This window comes from Cavia porcellus, unplaced genomic scaffold (genome assembly GCF_034190915.1).
Source record: "Cavia porcellus strain 051 isolate PalLab524CR breed Dunkin Hartley unplaced genomic scaffold, mCavPor4.1 scaffold_4, whole genome shotgun sequence".
NCBI lineage: Eukaryota > Metazoa > Chordata > Mammalia > Rodentia > Caviidae > Cavia > Cavia porcellus.
Genome location: NW_026947487.1, coordinates 45,558,195 through 45,580,806, shown reverse-complemented (window position 1 = coordinate 45,580,806; position 22,612 = coordinate 45,558,195). Strand labels below are relative to the sequence as shown.

The 22,612-nt window shown below is 36.0% G+C and overlaps 1 protein-coding gene across 5 annotated transcripts in view; it reads right to left on the bottom strand.

The window, feature by feature from the left end:
- The window catches only part of Pcca (propionyl-CoA carboxylase subunit alpha), a 402,547-nt gene that overhangs the window by 188,953 nt on the left and 190,982 nt on the right, over window positions 1-22,612 (bottom strand). For all 5 annotated transcript variants that reach the window (XM_023560628.2, XM_023560629.2, XM_003477596.5 and 2 more), the window contains 2 exons: window positions 21,199-21,267; window positions 19,354-19,429 (listed from right to left, as the gene is read on the bottom strand). In XM_023560628.2, the coding sequence (XP_023416396.1) occupies window positions 19,354-19,429; window positions 21,199-21,267 (145 nt within the window). The remainder of the gene's footprint in view (window positions 1-19,353; window positions 19,430-21,198; window positions 21,268-22,612) is intronic.

The following is a 22,612-nucleotide window of genomic DNA, read 5'->3' as shown; positions in this document are numbered from 1 at the left end:
CAACGTGAAGGCCCTAGGGTTAATCCCTAAAACTGCCAGAAACAAAGCAAAATATTTTTTTAGTATTGTGAGTGCCATAATGGTTTCACAGTTGTGTATGTACAACACAACTCATAAAACTAAATAAATGTTAGTTTATATCAAATATACCTTAATAAGTACAATAACCTACAAAGTCTGATCTTATTATTCAAGTCTCACAGAATCTTCACTTTTACAACAATAGTTATAATGCACACAATGAATATTAGGGGATAAGCAACAAGTGATCTAGTAGAGAAAAAAAAAAACCTGAAGCCAGGTATGCTGGTGCACTCCTGTAATCCAACACTCGGGAGGCTGAGGCAAGGGAATCGTTGTGATTTCGAGACCAGCCTGCGCTACAAAGTGAGCCCAAGGTCAGCCTGAACTGCATAGCAAAACCCTGTGTCAAAAAGACAATAAATAAATAAATAAGAAAAAGAAAAAAACCTGGGCCTAGCAGACAATTAGTATTTCAAAGAAGAATTAAGGGGCCAGGGATAACTCAGTAGTACAGCACCTGCCTGGCAAGCATGGGGTCATAGGGAACTTGATCAATCCCTGGTACCAAAAAAAAAAGTTAAAATAGGTAACTGCCATAATAGTAATACAAATGATATAACAAAGTTCTATGATACAGAAAGGTTTCATGAAGAAGACAATATTTGATCTCGGTCACCTGAATTACAAAAATAGTAAACAATAACAAAAGGAAATGTGAATGGGGCACTGCAAACCCAAACAGGAATTCTATCAGGCTTCCATGAAAAGGTGACCTCAGAATAGCAAAGCTGAGGTTGATGTAATTAGAGAGGTTTGTTAATTCCTTCCAATCTCTTTGCTAATTTAATAATTTTCTAATCTGTACCATCACACTATGCAATAACCTACAAAGTCTAATCTTATTATTCAAGTCTCACAGAATCCTTCACTTTTACAACAATTATAATGCAAGCAACTATTATAATGCAAGCAATGAATCAAACACTCAAATTCAAGGACCAGGTCTATTTCTTACACTTTTAGTTTTCTTATTTGTAAACTACCTCAAAAACAGTAGTAGAATTAATTTTCATGTTGTCCTGAGATACAAATGAGATAACAATGTAATACCAGAATCAAAAAAGGCACATTTTCCTTTTATATGAGAATAAAGACAGCAGAATACAAAATATAATAAAACATTAGAAAGAAACTGTAATACATCCTAAGCCTCAGCACTGACCTACCTAACTTTCACTTCCATGCCCCATGAGAATGGAGTTCCACAATCTAAGCTTATTCTTATTTCTAGAGGACTGTAGGCCCTGAGGCAGGGATCTACAAAGCATGGCCTACAGGCCAATGTCTACTATCTGCTATTTTGTAAATAAAGTTGTATCAGAACACAGCCATGCTCATTCGTTTACATACAACTATTTTCCTTCTGTAACAGTAGAGTTGTGTGGTTTTAACAGAGACCAAGTGGTTCACAAAGTCTAAAACCTTTACTATATGACCCTTTACAAAACAGTTTGAAAACATCCACTAGTAAGTTTTAACATTGATATTCTGAGTAAAGTAGTTGATATCAACATTTTTTAACCCATTATTCTATGACAATTACAGTACCTACCAGAGGAAAGAAAATTAAGAGCACATAAAATGGTACCTGACTTTGGAAAACTTAAGGTAGTCGCTTAGAAAACAACAAAACCAAGGGATCTTAAATGTAAGAAAACTGTGATCTAGAGAAACTAATTTAACTAAAGTTTAATAACTATAAATTATAAAAGCAATAAAGAGTAACACAGATTTTTTCCAAGGAGATGAAATATAACTAGGGAATTAAGGCAGAAAGGGAAACTTCCTTTATGCCTTCTGAATTTGCATCATGACATATCACCTACTCAGGAAAATGCAATGAGGTTTCTAAAATTACAATATGTAAAAAATTTTGAAAATCTAGGAGTATATTGTGACAGATTACTCATTTTCTCTACAGCTGGCTTTCTCTTTTTCTGTAGTAAAAGACTTTTATTTAAGCAAAAGACCACCCTGACACAGACTCCATTTTGCCACCCCATGTGCAGAAAGGTATAGCAACTAGTTCCTGGGGAAGGATGGCAAGTTAAAGTGATACTGTCAACACCTGCTTCATCTATTTGTTTCAAAATTGTTTGCTGGGCTTCCTTCCACTCCCGCTTCTTATGTGCTTCCTGGTGTGCCAGGAACTCAGCTGTAGAAATACAAAAGGAGGGAGAGTTGTGTGTGTGCCCAAGTGCACACTCCCTTAAAAGGCCTCCTGAAGTAACTTACCCCACCATCAACAGAAACCAGCAGACTACAACACAAATGATAAGGAAGTTTCTATATCATACCACTGTATTTGGAACATTTGTAACAGCAGATTGCTCTGTACTGTACTGTATGTAAATGGGAGAAAAGAGCATATCTTTCAATGACTTCCTGTCTCTAAGCTTATGAGTAATAATAGTTCCATATATTTTTCCAGACATTTTTCTATGCATCCCTTTGTACTAGACCGAGATGAGCAACTGTAAGAAAAAGTCTAAGCATCTCTGTTCTTAAAGTATCTCAAAACATTTAGAGAAAATTCCAGAAATCAAGAATTAATGCTATTCCTTTAGCATTACACAATTATTTCATGGAAGAAGCTACCACATATACATGAAATCTAATAAATATCTTTTATAGCACAGGCTCATAAGAAATGTTTCAGTATTCCAAACTTGCTCTGCAGGTAATGACTAAGCCCTCACATTCAATACCTATTGTTTTTAACAGTTCTAAATTGGGAAAGAATAAACAAAACTTACTGCATAGCTGAGGCACTGGAGCAGTAGTCTCCAAGCTTACAAAGAAACATTTTTATAAGGAAAGTATCAGACAGTATAAGAAACATTTGATGACAACAAAATATCTAGTAAGTCACTGAAAAAAAATGTGATATTTATCTAAATATCGGCAGCTTTTGCACTGATGAAAATGAAGAGCAATTGAAGACAACAAGCTCAGCAGGCAAGAAATTAAAGGCCTTCTTGAGAGAAAGTAGCTATAAAAGGGAAATTAATCCCTTAATCATGTTTTATAGGTAAATAAAACTAAAGCTTTTTTTTTTTTTTTTTTTTTTGTATCAGGGATCGAACTCATACAACCTCACACCTGACAGGCAGGCGCTGTGCTGCTGAGCTATATCCCTGGTCCTAAACTAAAGCATTTTTCTCTCTTTTTTATTTTTTTTTCACCCCCACTCTCTCCTTAATCCCACCCCCAGTACTAAGGATTGAACCCAGGGCAGTCTCACTGAGCTACATTCCAGCCCTTTTTTATTTTTCATTTTGAGACAGGGTCTCACCAAGTTTCTGAGTTGCACAGAGTTTGAACATGGCATTCCTTCTGCCTCAATCTCCCTGAGTTTTATGATTAAAAGCATCTCCTTTGCCAGTTCCTATGCTCAGGAAATGAGCACTGAAATCTTCCAGAAGAGAAATGCATTTGGGACTCACTGTACTCAGATTTTCCTGATTGGGAAGAAAACAAAGAAAGATGCAGGATGCAAAGACAAAAAGTTGAGACTCAGATAATATGCAGGAGGAACTATTAGTGTTTTAAGAATTTTCACTGTTGTAATAAGCAGATCATTACCACCAGGTATTTCTATAGGGTGGAGCAAAAGAGGGCACTTACACCAAGAGCAGGCAAGAATATCACCAGGTACAGTTCACAGGTCCAGTGAAGCATTTGAGATCTGAAGGACCATGTAAAAACTTTGCTTTCCTATCAGAACAATGAGAACAGCTGAAGCAGGTGCACATAACTACAGTTATATATCCCCCAAATCACTAAGGCTCCCATCTGGGAAAGGGAATGCAAAGGGGCAGGAATGAGCAGGGAATTGTATGGTCTCACAAAAACATAATAAAAATGGCAAGACAGTAGTTGGTAGCTAGGGTACTGATAGATCAAGAAAAGGAGCTAAACTAGAGAGAGATTTAGGAAATAGGGCTCACTGACTTAGCTGATACCAAGAATGGGGAGCAGCTTGAAGTGGCACATACCTGTATGATCTCAGCTATTTGGGAAGCTTAGGTAAAGAGGATGACAAGTTTGAGGTCTGCCTAAACAGGTCAGCTAGACACTGTCTCAAAAGAAAAATTTAAAAGGGACTAGGATGTAGCTCAATGGCAAAGTGCTTGCCTAAACGCAGAAGGCTCTGGGTTCAATTTTTTTAAAAATGGAGAGACAAGCACAACACCCAATTTTAGGCTCTGAATATGTCAGAAGATGCCATGTGTAGATAACTGGTTGGATGACAGGAATACATTTGATTCACTTTGAGCAAGTTGAATTTCATAGGCCTGTAAGACAACCAAGGGATGATACCAGAATGAATTGAAAGAATGGACAGAGTAGAATGTATCCATCTAAAAGCAGAAGTTCTCCATCATTGGGGCAGACATCCACATGACAAAATCCAGAAGAACAGGAGAAACAAAGTAGTGTGAAATGAAACCAGTACCATGTAAACTATTCATAAATGTACTACTGTAATTGTAAAAGTTTGGAGAAAAATAAGATCCTAAGGGAAGTGCTGTAAAGGACGAAAGAAGAACAAAATATGGTAGCAATTAATTTCAAAAAGAGATTGTTCTTACTTACAAATTAGCAATTCAGAATATTTCAACTTTTGCTAACAGTTGGTAATCGAACAAGGTAGTCATTCTATGAATGTTTGCCTTTCCCTCTCTCAATTAAATAAAAAGCATACTATTCACTTCAATACTTAGTAATTCATACTGAACTTTACTGGATTTTCTTTTACAGCCTAGTGCTGATATAAATTTTCAATCCCTGAGTGGCCAATGCAAAAAGAACAGGAGTCAGGCTCTGTGTTCAGCAAAATATGACATAATTTGCAGAAATAGTTAATGATAATTTGAACAAAGAATATTTACAATGCCCAGCAATCAACCTATGATTGATGACAACCAAAATTTACAATGAATGCAGTTTTACAGGATAAAGGATCTGCTGTATGTAATTTCATTCCATATTCAAAGTTGAAAAAGGTTTTGAGGTTAGAAAATGTGATTCACAGGAATTACAAGCAAATATTAATTTAAATTTTGGATATCAAAGAACAGAACTATTCATGCACAATATGAAGCACTGACTTAAAAATCTACTTGAAGGGGCTGGGGATTTAGCTTAGCAGCATAATTACATGCCTTGTAAGCAGGCAGTCGTGAGTTTGATCCCCAGTACCGATAAAAATTAAAAAAAAGACAAAAAAAAATCTACTTGAATAGTAAATACAGGATAACAAACACTTATAATATTTTGAGAATAAAACACATACATGCATTTTTAATAATCTTTGAAAAAATTTTATATATGGAAAACTCAATCTGTTTTTCTTTCCTAAGGGTTATACAGTTGCAATGGTTTGTGTCTAGATGTCTTCCCAAAGCCTCATGCAGTCATAGGTCTTTTTTATAGGCGGCTAAATCTAAAGTGTGTGATGCGTGGGATTAAAGGTATGTGACTACTAAATCATTTCACTGATTATTCTGCATTTTTCTGGCTAGAATTAAGGGTGTGAGTGCTACTCCTGCCCTAGGAAGGGAAACCTGCATATAAGGCACACAAAAGACTCTTTTCTTCTCTTCCTTATTGTTCTGTTACCTTGTGGTCATCATGGACTGTTTCTCCTCTGTAATGGGAACGAGAACTAATCTGTGAAAAGGGTATCTTACACATTTTGAAAGTTACCATTTTGTATTTACTTAAACTTCGTATCCCAGGAAAGATGACTCCCTGTTCAAACAGTAAATGGACAGCAGAGGTATTCTTTGAGAGTTAGGTTACAACTTCAGTGATATTAATCACATACTCATAAAAATTATGACAGAGTTTTAGAACAGGAATTGAGAATGACCTCTGCCAAAGTTCACCAAATCCCATCTGTATGGGAAATCATGATCAGGCCACAGAGAGAGGCCCCGGAGCAGCCTTTTCTGACTACCTGCTGGTTCCAAAACACTCACCAGACATTAGCTGAGCTTGCTGCCAGGATCAAACAGAGGCCAAAGGCACTGCTCATTTCATGGGGACACAGAAATTAACTTTAACCAAAATACATGTTTACTCTAAAATTTATTTAGCAAAAGCTCACAATCAGCTCAGGAAAAATTTATATTTAAGTAATTAAGCATCTGCCAATCTGAACAGTAAACTGTGCCTCTTTTTCTATCATTCATAAGACAAACTTTGAAGTCCACTTATCCTTTAGAATTAGCCAAATTAATAAACAAAAAGGGCATCTCTGTGTTTATGCCTTAAACATTAGCCAGGGGAAAGGAAGTTCCTATTCCCTACTTTTAAAAATATTTTATTCTGGAATAATTTCAATTTTAGAAAATTTGTAAATGTAGTACAAAGAACTATTGTGTGTCTTTTAACCTAGGTTCTCCAACTGTGAACATCTTACCACATTTACCTGTTTCGTTATTAATTTTCTCTCTACATGTATAGACCAAACAGAATTTTTTCTAAACATTTACAAGTAAGTTGTGGACAAGATACCATTCCACCTCTAAATGCTTCAGAATATTTTGCCTAAAAACAGGGACTCTTCTGAAATCACAGTAAAAATGACCAAAATCAGAGAAGTATAACACTGACAATGATACCATTATCTAATCTATAGCCTTTATTCAAATTTCACCAATTGTTCCATTTAAAAACTTTACTACAAAAGAAAAATGTTTTTCCTAGTTCAGGATCTAATCCAAGATTACACGTTCCATTTAGTTGTCATGAGTCTTAAGTTTCCTTTGATCTCGATAAGTTGCTGGACTTCTCTTTGTGTCTCTTGACCTTGACATTTTTGAAGAGCAAAAGTCATTTGTTTTGTATACTTTCAGGCTGATTTGTCTAATGTTTCCTCATGATTATATTCAGGCTGTACCTCATTGGCAAGAACATCTCACAAATGATGCTCTTCTCAAAACATCATAACAAAAGGCACATGATGCTAACTTACCACAGTTACCAGTGATATTAATTTTGATCGTTTGGTTAGATTGCTAATGTAAAGCAAATAAGTACAATGGCATTGATTTTTCTACTGCAATTAGTAAGTACAGTGATGCCTCAATTTATGAATTTAGTTTGTTTTATGATTTTGGGGACAATGGCTATGTTTGTGTGGAGAAGGTGGCCCTGGTTGTGTCTGTCATCCAAATGCAGAATTTGCAAATAGAAGCAAAATTTTGCTGACCTCTTTTGTTTGTGAATTGAACTGTTTGCAGACAGAAGCTATGGTGAACTATGGTATTACTGTATCTTACAGAGTGATATTATGACACTATGCAAATACCTGTTTCTCACATTTTCACCCATTAACTTTAGCATCCACTGATGACTTCAGTATGGCTTTACCAGATGGTGATTCTTCTATATTTAGTAGTTTTATGGAAAACCACTGTTTTCTCTTCAGCTTATCTAACCTATTAGCTCATGGACTCTTATTTTATCCCACAGATTACAATCCATTACTAGCATTATTTATTTTATTGCTTACATTTTCCCACATTTGGCCAGTGGGAGTCCTTTCAAGATGGCTTCTGTATCTTTTGACAGATCATCATTTTCCTTGTTTACTTTCTTACACAGATGTTTCAGGCTAATCTGTATTCTTTCAGACAGCCCTGACTGAATTATTATCTAGTGGGCAGAGTTGAGTGTGTTGACAAACATCCTACAATACAAAGTACAGCCACAACACCATAAAGAACTGTTGGTACCAAAGTGTCAACAGTACCAAAGCTGAGAAATCCTGGTTTATATGTATGCATGGGTACACACATACCATGTCTTCATATATTTATTCATTGGTCTGTTTTAAAAACCCATAAGTTCTATCTGATATCTCTCTTTTCAACCCAACAGCACAGGGTCAATTCTTCCCCTACACATTCCAACTGTTACTGCCTTAACTGACAGGAAGAGGCTCAGTTCTCATTATTCATAATACATGCATTTATTTCCTATAACCTAGAATATATACAAACTGGCTTCAAAATTACTAATACATTAACTATGAAAAACAATCCTACTAAAGTCTAACCTTGTTTATTTAAATTTTCTCTATGGCCTCATGATATACAGTTATAACAATTACTTGGATTAATTCCTCCACCCCTTTAGGATAATTACATTAGTGTTTATTTGAAATCCAGTGTAATAGTTGTTGTTTGTACTAAGCTCCCCTAAGAATGTCGATTATGTATTTAGGAACATCACTATGGATCTAAAAGTCTGAAGGATAAGAGTTTTTCCCTTTTTCCTCAGCCTTCAATCATTTCCGCCATATTCCCTCTCCACCATCTGGCCTTGTGTGTTTCCATGAATGCACAGATACATGTTTATTACTTTACATTCCCTAGTCTTCCATCAATATCTGCTCTCTCCTCTTTCCTTTAATAAGAATGCTGCCTTTTTGCTTGGAATATGATGCACCTTGATATCAACTACATTTCCCATCTTCCTTTACAGGTAAGTGTATCCAGGTGATTACGGGAATGGGAACAGAAATAAAGGTACTTGCTCTAGGTGATGCCCTGTGAAATGAAGTCCCTGTCACATTTCTTCTGCTCAGTCTGCCCTCTGCCCTCTTCAACAACTTCACTGCTGTACTACTACAAAAGGGTAAAAGTAAAGCCCATCTTTCTTTAGTCATTGTATTTTTTATTATCTTTGTTACAACTACATAGATTAAAGTCTAACTCTCAAGGTCCTCAGATAGGAATATGATAGTGCCATCCAGGCAACAAAACAACTATGCAGTGGGGTTTGTATGACAGACAGTGGTGTAAATGAAGTTGCAGAGGCTACACTGGGCTTTTGTAGGCCATGTGAGTCAATAGGAAGCCATTAAAGGGCTTGCCACATGGAAGGGAGTATGATAATTGTTATATGTCTTATTAAGAAATATATAATATTTGGGAGAAAAAAAATGGCAGCTTGCTAGGAAGCTGGATAAAGAACCTCTCTGGGGAAAACAGCCCAGATGCTAAATATCTGTTCTTTGTCCCAAGTTCCTGGTACTGGGTTCATAAAATCCTTGAAATGTCTTGGATGACAGGAGTGAGAGGAGCATCATCTGTGAGATACAAGCTCTTCTCAGTCATGCCTGAGCCTATGCTTGCAAATGACTCAGAGGAAAGAGGGGCTGCTTGCCAGAGGAACCACCCGCCTGACTCCTATTCCATGCATTACAACCTAGAGGTAGGACTGTGACTGACTTAATCACAGTTTATGATTTATGCAATAACCCTATCTAATGAAGTCTCCATAAAAACTCTGCAGCCAAGAATTTGGCACAATTCTAGGCTGATAAATACAAGGAAGTGGTAAAAAAGTGATGAGACATTAGAGGGCATAGAAGCTCTGTACCTCTCCCCATACCTTACCCTAGTAGCTCTTCCATTTGGTACCACCCAAGTTGTACCTTTTATAATAATCTTGTAAGAGTAAATAAAGTGTTCCCTGGAGTTCTCCAGGCCACTGTAGGTAGAATTTTGCCTTATATGAATTCCTGAATCCAGAAGTGTTCAGATTTTGGAGTTTTTCAGATTTGAGAATACTTGCACAGACTCTACCAGTTTAAGATTTCTAATCCAAAAATCCAAAATCAACACACTCCAAAATTCAAAACGTTTGAGCATCACACTCAATCTGTACTGCAATATTGGAAATTAGTAAACCTGAGAAAGGGTTTCTGGGAACTTCAAATCTATAACTGGTCAGTGAGACGTGCAGGAGGCAATCTGGGACATTGAACTGGCACATAAGGAGGGGATCATCTCATAGGACTGAGCACTTAACTCATAGGCTCTGACACCAACTGCAGGCAAATAGTGCAGACTGAATTGTAGACATCCAGTTGGTGTCTACAGAGAACTGAATTCCTCTAGTGAAGAGAAAATTTCCACATATTTGGTGTCCATGTTGAAAATGAAGAGAAAATGTGTTTTCTGTTCATAATAATTAACTATTTTAGTACTTTAAAAAGTTTTGTCTATACAAAAATGGTATAGGTAAAAAGCATCTGCACAAAGCCCATTTATGCACCAACCAATGGCAGTGCCAAAGAAAAGTAAACAGAATTGAACTATTGAGATTCAGTACTGAGGTAGCCTCCTTCAAAGGTCACTGAGAATATTTTTCTACAAGATACTTCAGGGACTCACTATCTCCACAAGTATACACTTTCTCTTCGGCTGACCCAACTACCCCACTGTCCCTAAATATTCCTTTCCATTTTCCAAGCCATCCCAGACTATCTTCTGAGATGGATGCTCCATGATCAATAAGAACTACTATGTATTTGGTATCGCCTACCTCCTTGCCACACAGAAAGATTTCCATGGATGACCACTTCTCCAACAACTCTCATACACCTCCTGAGGTCAACTGCTATTTCTAGAACATTATTTCTTCCAGTTCTTGGAGAAACTTCTAACACTGAGGCTTACTCTATCTGTTGATGAAGCCATCGCCAAATCCTTGTAGTATGCTGACATGTTTGCCATAATCCAATATTCACTAAAGCATTTACTTTATTGGATTCACAACCCTTAAAACCCTTACTTACGTCGTTCATGTGCGTAGCACATGCACTTACCCTCATCATTGTTATATCCTGAAATCTAATCTTTAGCTGCACCATATTCAAAATCACTAGCTCAAAAACAACTTCATTCCAACTACAACCTCCATTTTTTTGCTTACTTCCAACATCCCTGTACTATGCCAACACTGACACTTCCAATTTAGCACTGGGATAATTCATTCTACAAGTTAGCTACCCAGACTCTCCTAAAGTGACTGTGAAAGGAAATACAAAAGAGGACAAGAGAAGGACAACTGAGGAGATTAGTACATAAACAATACAACAGGAGATATTATTAGACAGTTAACTGTTTTTGGTGTGACAACAATATCATGGTTACTCTTAACCTTAAGATATTTGATGAAATATTTAGGAGTAATGTCATGATGTTTACAACTTTCTTCAAATAGATTAGAATGTACTGAATTTTTTTTTTTAAGACAAGGTCTTATTATGCAGTTCAGGCTGGTCTTAAACTCACTATGGAGCCCACACTGGTCTCAAACTTACAATGATTTTCCTGCCTCAGCCTCTTGAGTGCTGAGATTACTGGTGTGAGAAACTGAAAGTGTAAATAAGAATCAAATTATACAAGAGATATGGTGAAATGGAAAGAAATTGTTCAAATGGAAGGGGGAATGAGGGAGGAGATAGGGGAAAGGAAGGAAAGAAAAGTTTAAAAATGAGAAAAGGAAGATAAAATGGAAACAAGTAAAATGTAAATAAGGAGGAGAAGAAGGATTGAAGGAATGGGAAGGGACTGGGAAGAAAAAAAGACAAATCAGAGTATATCATTCCTTATGATGAATGTGATCATTTGTTATTATACCAATAAACAAATTTTTAAAAACAGGAAAAAAAAGGCTGGGAATTTAGCTCAGTGGTATAAGCGCCTGCCTTTGCAAGCAAGCAGTCGTGAGTTCGATCCCTGGTACCGATAAAAACGAAAAAGACAAAAAAAAAAAAAAAAAAAAAAACCAGAAAAAAAAGAATGAATTAGAAAAAAAGGAAAGAGCATAAGGAAAAAGAGCAAGAGTGAGATTATAGAAGTTGCAAGGAAAAGGTAAAATGGAGAAATAAAGCACATGTCAAAGAGTTTAACATCGATTAATCCAGGTAAAGAGTATAGAAATGTGTACCACACTACTCATTCAACTTTTCTGTGGGTTTAACAGTATCTGAAATTTAAAAAAAATTTAGGGGGGCTGGGGATTTAGCTCAGCGGCATAAGTGCCTGCCTTGTAAGCAGGCAGCCATGAGTTCAATACCTGGTACCGATAAAAAAAAAAAAAAATTATGGAAAACATATCAAGGAAAACTGTTCCTTGATAAACACTTTGAACTATAAACAAAATTCTTTTTTTTTTTGTTTGTTTGTTTTTTTCCTTTTTTTACCAGTACCGGGGATCGAACTCATGATTGCCTTATGCTGCTGAGCTAAATCCCCAGCCCCTGCTATAAACAAAATTCTGAGTTGGCCATGATGGCACTTCCTACAGCCCCAACCTCTTGGGAAGTTGAAGCAGAAAGGTCGCTTGAGCCCAGGAATTCAACTTCAACCACGTCAATGTAACATCTCTAAAGGACAGGAGAACGTGACACATATACTCTCCTGTTGTTCATTGTGCTCATCCCAATATAATGAGAAATGTTTTAGGATGGCAGGCAGCTTAGTATGAAAATTTACTAAACAGAACCCTAAAATTGCTCTTCTAAGTAAACATTATGGTGGACATGCCTTCAAGTCACAGCTGCACAGTACTTTATAATAAAAATACATTGTAATTTATTCTACTACATGTTCACTAAGTGCATACTGAGGCTACCTGGCATTTCGGCTCCTGCAAACAATGCTGTCGTGAACGTCTTCAAAACCATCACCTCACAATTCAGTCTTTTAACTCTCCAGGAAAGGTTCCTCAATGTTGAGCAGCTGGATGAAAACGTATGTACTTTATTTTAACCTACTCTGCCAGACCATTTTACCAACTATAGCAAGACACACTCCAAAGATGCCTGAATGTGCCCATCCCCCTTATTTCACCTACTCAGTCTTTCACTCACCACCAGTCTTTTGAAAGATGCTGCCATTCTGGGGTATCATTTTTTTTTTAATTTTTAAATTTTTAAATTTTATTTAAAGAAAGACTAAACAAAACAGAAAATAGGTAGAAATAATACATACGTTCAGAGAAAAAAATAAGCAGTAAGAAATCACTAGTTGATGTTAACATATTGTCGTTTTACAAATAGTTGCTCAAGATACAAAAATGGAACATGTAAAGTGAGAATTCAAACAGCAAGACTGCAAACAGTTCTGTTCAGCTGTCCAACAAAAACTTAGTAACATGGTTGTCAATTCTATACACTTAAAAAAACATGCAGTTATCCATATCTTCATTTATGTTTAGATTAAACAAACTAAAGCAGGTTAAAATCATTCTGAACAAAGAATAATAGTATTGCTGGATTTCACATCATGACACTCCATGATCAGCACTGGGTACTGTAGTGTCTTTTTTTTTTTTTTTTTTTTTTACATTTAATTTAAAGAAAGACTAAGCAAAACAGAAAACGGGTAGAAATAATACATAATTTCAAAGAAAAAATAAACAGTAAGAAATCACTAGTTGATGATTACAGATTGTCTTCTTACAAATAGTTATTTAAGATACTAAAGTGGAGCACATAAAGTGGGGATTCAAACAGTGAGAGTGCAACCAGTTCTGTTCAGCTATCCAACAAAAACTTAGAAATATGGTTATCAATCGTATACACTTAAACATACATGCAGTTATCCATCTCTTTAATTATGTTGAAATTGAATAAGCCCAAGCAGGCTCATATCACTCTGAACAAAGAATAATACTATTGCTGAGTTTCACATTATGATACTCCAGGATAAGTACTGTGTATTTTAGTGTCTCTTTTTCTTCAAAGCATATGTTCATTTCATCAGGTGTCAATTAAGATCAGTTCTCATAAACTGTTTATAGATTCTACACATGCATGAGTCTTAACATGTATTTTTATCCTTTCTATATTAGAGGGAGAAACAAAACAAAGCAAGGCAAAACAAAACATATTCCTATAAACACATGAAATGAAATAAACATTTAAGAATGTTGTACAAATTGTTCTTCCATAGTTCCTGTGTTGTCTCTTGTTATCTCCAATAGAACTGGCTATATCATCAGGCATAGTATAATTGCATATGTCAGTACATAACAGTATTAATAAAAACACAACTTTGTATATAGAATTTCAAAAACCAGTAGTTATCAAACCAGAATGTGTATCGAGTCTTGTCATCTTCAGTGTAGTTGTCTATACTCTCAGACTTGATACTATCAGTTTTAAATAAAATCTTCTCTGCCTCATTTGTGTTATACTCTTTTCTTGCCATCAGTTGTCTGTTTATCTTCTTCATTTTGTTTTCTGCTCCATTCATTGAGGCCTCTCTGCCACTGTTCCTGGGGTCCTAGTTATTTTCTCTCTCCCTAGAATGCCTTGAAGTATTCTCTATAGAGTTGGATTGGTGGCTGCAAATTTCCCAAGTTCCTCTTTGTCTTGGAAGCATCTTCTTTCTCCATTAATTTCTAGAGACAGTTTAGCAGGGTATATCAATCTGGGCTGGAGGTTATTTTCTTTTAGGGCTTGGAATATTTCACTCCAGGCTCTTCTTTACTTGATGGTTTGTGTTGAGAAGTCTGCCATTATTCTGATGGGCCTTCCTCTGTAGGTTATCTGTTTTTTGTCTCTAACAGCTTTTAATATTCTGTTCTTATATTGAATTTCTGGGATCTTAATTATTATATACCTGGGTGTATCTCTATTTTGGTTGTAGGTGGCTGGAGTTCTGTATGCCTCATATATCAGAATATCATTTTCTTTTCCTATGTTTGGGAAGTTTTCCTTAATTATTTCTGTGAATAACCTTTGTAGTTCCTTTGTTTGTATCCCAGCTTCTTCATTTACATTCTTTATTCTCAAGTTATAGATCCTTTTGTCGTCTTCTAGCCTTTGTATTGTTACTGCTTGTTTCCTCATTATTTTTAAAAAGTTTTCCCTTTCATACTCCCACACTGCAAAATTGTCCTCCAGTTTGGATAATCTATCCTTAGTTTCTTTCAAGCTCATTTGCCATCTTTCCATAGAGTTTTTAATTTCCTGGTGGTCTCCTTGAATCTGCTTCATGTATTCTATATATGGTTTATATTCTTCACCAAATGGTTCTCTCCTGTGTTTGAGTTCCTCCCTTCTTTGATCTGTGTCTGCTTGAGGGTACTTAGTATCTCTTTTATTGATCTTTTTATATCTTGCTTTATTTGGCTAAATATTTCACTTTTGAACTCGTCTATGAGGTCCCAAATATATTGGCACTGTGTCTGTTATTGCATGTTTGCTGTTCTCATTCTCCTTTGTATTTACCTGTCCTGGGTCAATGTTCTCAGGGTTGGGGCCTGGGGACTTTTTGTTGTCGCTTCCTCTTCCCATCTTTTTTGTTTCTTCCAGGAGGCCCCAGTTTCTTTCTTTGTTGGTTACAACTCTTCTGAATCGTGCTGGCTAGATGACTCTTCACACTACAGTGTGCTAGTGAGTTGTAGACAGGGACAGTGTATACCAGCCCCTCCCCTCCAGATCAGTCAAGCTGCTGTGCCCTGCACTACTATATTACTTTGCGCCGCCTCCCTTCTGGACCAGCCAAAACTCCAAGGCCCCACTGGGCCAGTGTAGTTAGTGTGCATCACCGCTGTAGGGACTTGACCTCAGATAACCTATTGAGTCTCAGCTGGGTCATGTGACGCAAGCCTAGCTCACTCCACCAATCCCGTTTGGGAAGGGAACAAATGACTGAAGTCACTGCTGCCCCTTGTACTTGCCAGTCCTGCCCAGTCCCAGAATGTCGTCCGCCGGAGCCCTCTATTTATGGAATGGCTCCACTCCTGTCACTCACCACAGGTCGATGTAGGCTCTCCGCCAACTCAGCTCTCCATTCAGCTTGCTGACCCTTGAACTCAATGTAACTGTGCCTCTAGTGAGTCGAAGTGGCAAGACCTCGGATGGCTCGGCAAATTGCGGCGGGACCTCAGCAAGGTGCGGCGGGACCTCAGCAAGCCATGGCAGAACCCCGGCAAGTCATGGCATTGGCTAGTTGTGGTGGGACCTTGGATGGTCAGCAAGTCGCCTTAATTTCTTCTTGGGATGAGAGAATTCATCTCCCTCTGTTAGGGGCTCCCCACTCTGTATTATATTGAATTCTAAGTTGATTATCTCAGGAAGCTTCTGTAGCCAGTTGTTATGTATCCACCATCTTTGCTCCAGTTCATTCTGGGGTTTCATTTGACAGCAACAAAGTGATACACTCTGAATAGAGTCACTATGAATCCTAAAGCAGTCCTCCTATTACTTTCAAAGGATCAAAGAGCTACGTGAGAAAAGAAAAATATGTCAAGCCTTCCTTGAATTCCCACTCTTATAGTGTACTTACCTGTTAGTGTGTTTACTTACACTTAATAGAAACTACTTGTAATCAGGGATAGTACCATTCACTCATTCAAAAAATATTTACTTACTTATAATAAATAAACTCTCATATATATGTGTATGTGTGTGTCACATCTATCTATCTATCTATCTATCTATCTATCACCTACTATGTCCCAGACACTATTCAGCAGCAGTAACATACTCTTAAACAAGATAAGCACCATCAGTGCCTCATCTGCCTAATATTCTTATGGATAACCCAGCATGTAGCTATCAATTACACAATCAATACTTTACTTTCCATGACAGTAGATGCTTTGAAGAAGTGGTGGGCAGGTTGCAATGAGACCATATAACCCCAGTACACAGTACTGGGAATGACATAAGATGGGCCTATATGTTTATGGTTTAAAACATTTGACATCACTAATTGATTGATACTAATTTTTGAGATATGATTTTTACACATGTGTTTTCATAATTGTCATGAAAGAAAAGACGTGAACTAAAAATCACTGGACAACAGGAGGCAGAATAATGCCAAGCCAAATACATTCTTAGTCTCACCACTAATTCCTAAGGCAGAGACTATCACTCCATTTTAAAAAAGTAGAAGATGAACCTTGCAGAGACAAAGTAATAGACAAAAATCACAACAGAATCAAGTGGCATCAGGACAAGATGTGGGCCCTGGTCTGCCTGGTTCTATAATGTAACAATGACTTACAGACAGAAATTTTAGAGTAAATCTGGACAAATCTATCTGTTCAGTGAACTATATTTTTAAACACAATACATATAAAGTTAAAACAAAAGTATCTTTCTTGCTATTTAAGTCAATATTTTTAAAAAGTAACTTTTGAACCTATATATACAAAGTGTAGTAAGTAACATTAGTAAATTGATGGAAAAAAATTTTCTTTCAGTCTTTTTGAAACAGAGTCTCACTATGCAGTTCCAGATGGCCTTGAACTCACTATGTAGCCCAGGCTGGCCTCAAACTAGCAGCAATGTTCCTACCTTAGTCTCCCAAGTGCTGGGCTTATAGGCATGCACCATCACAGCCAGCTTTACTGTATGTTTATCTAGGTATAAAATACTGTATCACAGTGTATTCTGTAAACACACAAGAATATTCCTTTCAAAAGCCAACTGAGAATACCTTTTAGTTGAGATCATCATTTCTCTATATTTTGATAAACTGCCAAATTCTATGCCAATATGTCATATTATATAAAAGTTTAATGGAGATGTGGTTTGATAGAATATTCTTGTATATTCTCTCTTGAATGCATGATTTTATCACTGAAGTTTATTACAGTAAAACCTAAATTAATCAAGATCTAATAATTCAACAACCATAATAAAAAATTTTTTTAAAAAGAGAGAAGAGTCACCATGAGATACTCACAAATACATTAAGGAATAGAATCTAAAACAACTAATATGTCTATATATATATGCACAATTACATGCATATGCAAATTGCTCAGGTGTTCCAAACATGCATTACTATCATTATGGAGAGCAGTATTATTTCTGCAAAAGAAAAATAGATCCTATAATGCCAAATGTATGGAAAGAACATGTATTCTCTGGTTAAAATGGTATAACAGAGTAAAGTTATAAAGCCAAGTTACAAAGCTCCATCATCACAGGTACAAAGGAAATGGAGAATGAGCTAGAATAACCCAAACGGGACTTTGTGCATTTTCAGATGTTTTGGATATAAATGTTACCTATTTTATTCCAAATACATCTAGGTTCACTTCATTGTTCATACAGTTCACTGTTTTCCTTTAGCACAAGAGATTATGGTAGATAGAATCATACCATCACTTGTTGGTTAACAAATGGGAAGAAAAGAAGCTGATGCAAAAAGGAAAGAAGAGAAAAAAAAATTCTACTCATTTAATAAGGAAATATGAGGGAACACATGCATTGCATAATTAGGTTGTCACTGGATGAAAATAAGCAGAGAATGGTGGATATGCAAAAAAAAAAAAAGCCACTAAAAAAAAAAATGAGCCACTAAACACCTCTGGTATGCTACTGTGTAGTTTTGCAAACTGTTCATTGCATGAAGGCACTCAGAGTGGCTAAGTAAGGGTCTGGTATGGTCTAATATTAAGAAGGACTTCCTGTCTCAAGGTGGGATGTGCCCTGAGAACAGAGCCCCCAACCCATTCTACCCAACAAGCCTCAAGACCAAACTCAAAGGGAGATCTTTTGAAACTTGCAAATATGCTTCACTGCGTCTTCAGAGAGACAATGCAGTCATCCCCTATCACTGTTCTGCCTTTCAGCTTCCAAATCCAGTTCATAGTCCCACCATGATAGTCAGCGTGATACAAGAAAATAGGAAAACTATACAGTAGCCAGTGTTTTCTACACAATATTCTTAGACACTATTAATTCAAAATGAACTTACATTTTACACTTTAAATTGGATGTTAAAGTTCATTATCTTGAAGCTGGTGATAATTTATGTTGAGTGCAAATAATCTTTGCATTACTACTAGAAAGTTGCTAATACAATTTAGAATGGTCTATTCCTAAAAGGGGCACATATGATTTTTCTTTAATTATTCAAATGTAATAGCTGCTCCTACTTGTCACTACATACTCTAAAGCCTTGTAGGATAATGTTCTGTTAGGCATTAAAAACTATCAGACGTGCAATGTAGAAACAAAATTGTATTTCTTAGAAAACAGACTATATTTTGCTCTAATCAGAAGCAAACAGCTATTCTCTACCCACAAATGTAGTCAGTGTACATTACTACGGTTCATCTCCCCATAGACAACTTCCCTACTTCAAACTAACAAAAAGCCTCATAGACAATAATATAGAAAAGCTGCTATCAAAATGTATTGGACAATGATTCTTTAAAGTGTCTCATTTAACACACAGCACATAAATGCAAAATACCACATGCTCGTTTAGGAAAGATTTCACATTATTAGTTACATAGCTTAAGACATATACATATATGTAAAGTACAAGGCTACTTAGTACATCATTTTAATTCCAGCTTTCCTGATTTCTATTTAAACACATAATAAGCAACTGTTTCACACAATTCTCTAGCAAAATTTCAAAGTGTTTTCTAGCACTGGATACCATATACGACAACAGGACCACAAATTCTGGTGTTTACCTCGGATAACATAATTATCCAGTGCATCCTCCATTCTCTTCAGTGCTTCAGTTCTATCACAGCCATATGTGATTAACTAAAAGCAAACAAAAAATATGTTAAATGATTTGGTATAGTAAAAATTAAATACTTCACAATAAATTCTACAAGATAGATTTTGAAATTTCACAGTGCTTTGGTTTTTAATATAAAAATATGTCAACTGTGATGTTTTGGGGTAAAGGAATATTAAAATCAAGCTTTTTCAAACTTGACTTTTCATGTTTCTCTATGGTTTCCAAGTTTTATATCCAAAATAGCTACCATTTTCATCACTTACTAAAAATTAGACAAACACTTAAATATGAAAGTGAACAAAATAAAAGGCTATTTTATACTTAGGAGGCTGGGGCAGGAGGATTGCTGTGAGTTTGAGGCCAACCTGGGCTACAAAGTGAGCTCAAGGCCAGTATGAACTGCATAGTGAAACCTATCTCAAAAGGACAAAAAGGAAAAAAAAAAAAAAAAGAGGCCAGGAATTTAGCTCAGCTGTGTAAGAGCCTACCTGGCAAGCACAAGGTCATGAGTTCAATCCCCAATACCAAAAGAAAAAAAGGTATATATATTATATGTATATAATATACCACAGAAGGGTGTACTATTAGAAAAACAGAAGGATCTTACTATTGTATCTAATATTCTGCCTATTTATATGTCTCTCACACAGCTTAACAAGTAAGACTTTGTTTATTCGTTAATGAGTTTACTTGTTTCATTAGTCCATCTGTAGATTGCAATTCTTTTGGCAAATTTTATACTTTCTTCAATATTGAATCAATTTGAAAATTAATTTATGGTCTATCTTTGTGAACAAAAATATATTCATCTAAAAATGGAGACATGGCTATTTAAAAATCAATTCATGTTTTATGTATTTTGCTGTTTAAAATAAACTTTTTCTAATATGCAAAACACTTAAAGTTTTAACAATATTAGTGTGAAAAAAGAAGAATACTGAATAATTTGTTTATTGCATCTACAACTACATTTTTAAAAAGAAAAAGTGTACTTGGGTTTCAGAAAAACCATCTTGAGAAACAGAAGCAATCATTTCTCAATGCAAATCTAATATTTCAGAGAACATAAAATTTTCAAATAAAATCCATATTTTTAAACTATTGCAATATTTTACAGGTTTGTCCTGAGATTGTAAAAACTGAAAATTTTAAGTGTAGCTATTTATTTAATCTGGAAAGTTAAACTTAGAAAAGAGAAATGGGCAAAATCACACATTAAACTCTACATGAAACTTAACTGGGACTGGAGTATAGCACAATGGTAAAGTACTTGCCTAACATATACAAAGCCCTAGGTTTGATCCCAGCACTTGAAAGAAAGAAAAAGTTATATAAAATCTATTTAATTAGTAATTCAATCAAAATTCTTCTAACAAATACTGCCCAAGAACCCAGCTTCATGGTATTACCTGCCACTAACACTTTAAGCATTTTTCAGGAATGACCTGAAATTAAAAAAGCAATTTAATTCCTTTTCATTGCAGTGAATGGGGTTGGTGCCATTGGTTAAGTAGGGTTGTGTGTGAGTCTATTCACATATGTGTGCTCAAGCATACTGGTGATGCTCGTAGTGGTATGATTTGATTGGGAAGTAGAATATTATAAAAAAATGTGAACTTGAAATTTCTAAAGAGAAAAACTCTGTTTTTACTTTTCTATGAGTGTATAATTACTGGTTTAATTAAAGTACATAATTCAGAAAAAGGCTCAATTTCAGACTTTGCAATTAAATAAGTGCATTGTTTATTTAGAAGAAAATCAGAAGAAACCATTAAGAATTAGAACTAACTTTAGAAATCATAGGATCATAATAAATGCTGATGTCACTTCCTGGTTGGATGCCACTGTCAACACGGACCTGTGAGAGAAAATAAGAAAATAATAAATAAACAAATAAAAGTAACTTCCTATTGGGCAGATACACTTTTTTTAAAGATAGAAAAAAAGCAATAAAAACAATGATACAGAATTTCACAATAAGCAATTAACAGTGATTAATATATTATGTATTGTTATCTTCATGAGCAGATATACTTTAACCACAAATTTAATTTTCATGGATAGAGTTTCACTCTCAAATAACATTCCAGGCTTCTAGAAAATAGGAAAACAAGTTAAAAATACATCAATTGATTTTGATCTATTCTCACTATAATATTTTTGTTGTTGTCATTGTTGTTGTTACCCTACACAAGGAAGTAAGAATAAGGAACAAGGAACAGAAGAGGATAGGAAGTAAGAAGGAAAGAGAAAAAAGGGAAAAGAAGAAGAGAGGAGAGGGAAGGGGAGGGAAGGGGAGGGAAGGGAAGGGGAGGGAAGGGGAGGGAAGGGAAGGGAAGGGAAGGGAAGGAGGAAGGAGGAAGGAGAAAGGAGGAAGGAGGAAGGAGGAAGGAGGAAGGAGGAAGAGTTGACAACAACAAAATCTTTGTATATAGCAACAAAATCTTTATATAGGTCAGGATAGGTGTGGTGTCTCCCTGCGACAAGTAGTTGGGATGAGACCTTCCTACCAGACCTCTTAAGAGTATCAGGCAGGCCCTGCCCAAGCCCTCCCTCAGCACAATTATGCAACAGGCTTTGCCTTTCCTGTATTTAACACTTTCCTTTTCTGCCTCACCCTTCAACTGTAAAACACTATTTTTCTGTTTCTATTAGCTCCTTGAGGCATTAGTGTTTACACGGATTTATCTGTGCCTTTGCTTTGTAACGACACAGCCCCAATTAAGAGTTCTGATTTGGCAATTTTTATGGGGGAGGGAAGGAACCAATTTCAAAATATCTTTTGAAGAGTGTGATAGTTGTTAACCAACCAACAAGTTAGTAGTCCATCACTGATTCTTGTTTTCATCTCCCAGCTTGATATTAGCAACAAGACACTGAGATTAGCCATGTAAAACTTTTTAAATGAGTAGTTTGCTGAGGACATAGTTTTATTAATTATTATGATGCAGTTTTGGAACTTGAAATATTTAAAATCAACTCAAAATACTTAAAGAGTGTCAGGCATATCCCAGGGGTCTTAAGGACAAAGGAATTCAATTGAAGCTGCTAAAACAGCAGGACTTTGATGCCCAACATTGTAAAGGGGTGGTAAGAGAAGAACAGAAACGTGTGGAGCCTATCACCTGTGGGAAGAAGGCTTCCTAATAAGCAGCCGCTCATCTGTCTGTGGCAAGGCAGAAAAAGGTCAACACAGCGGCTGT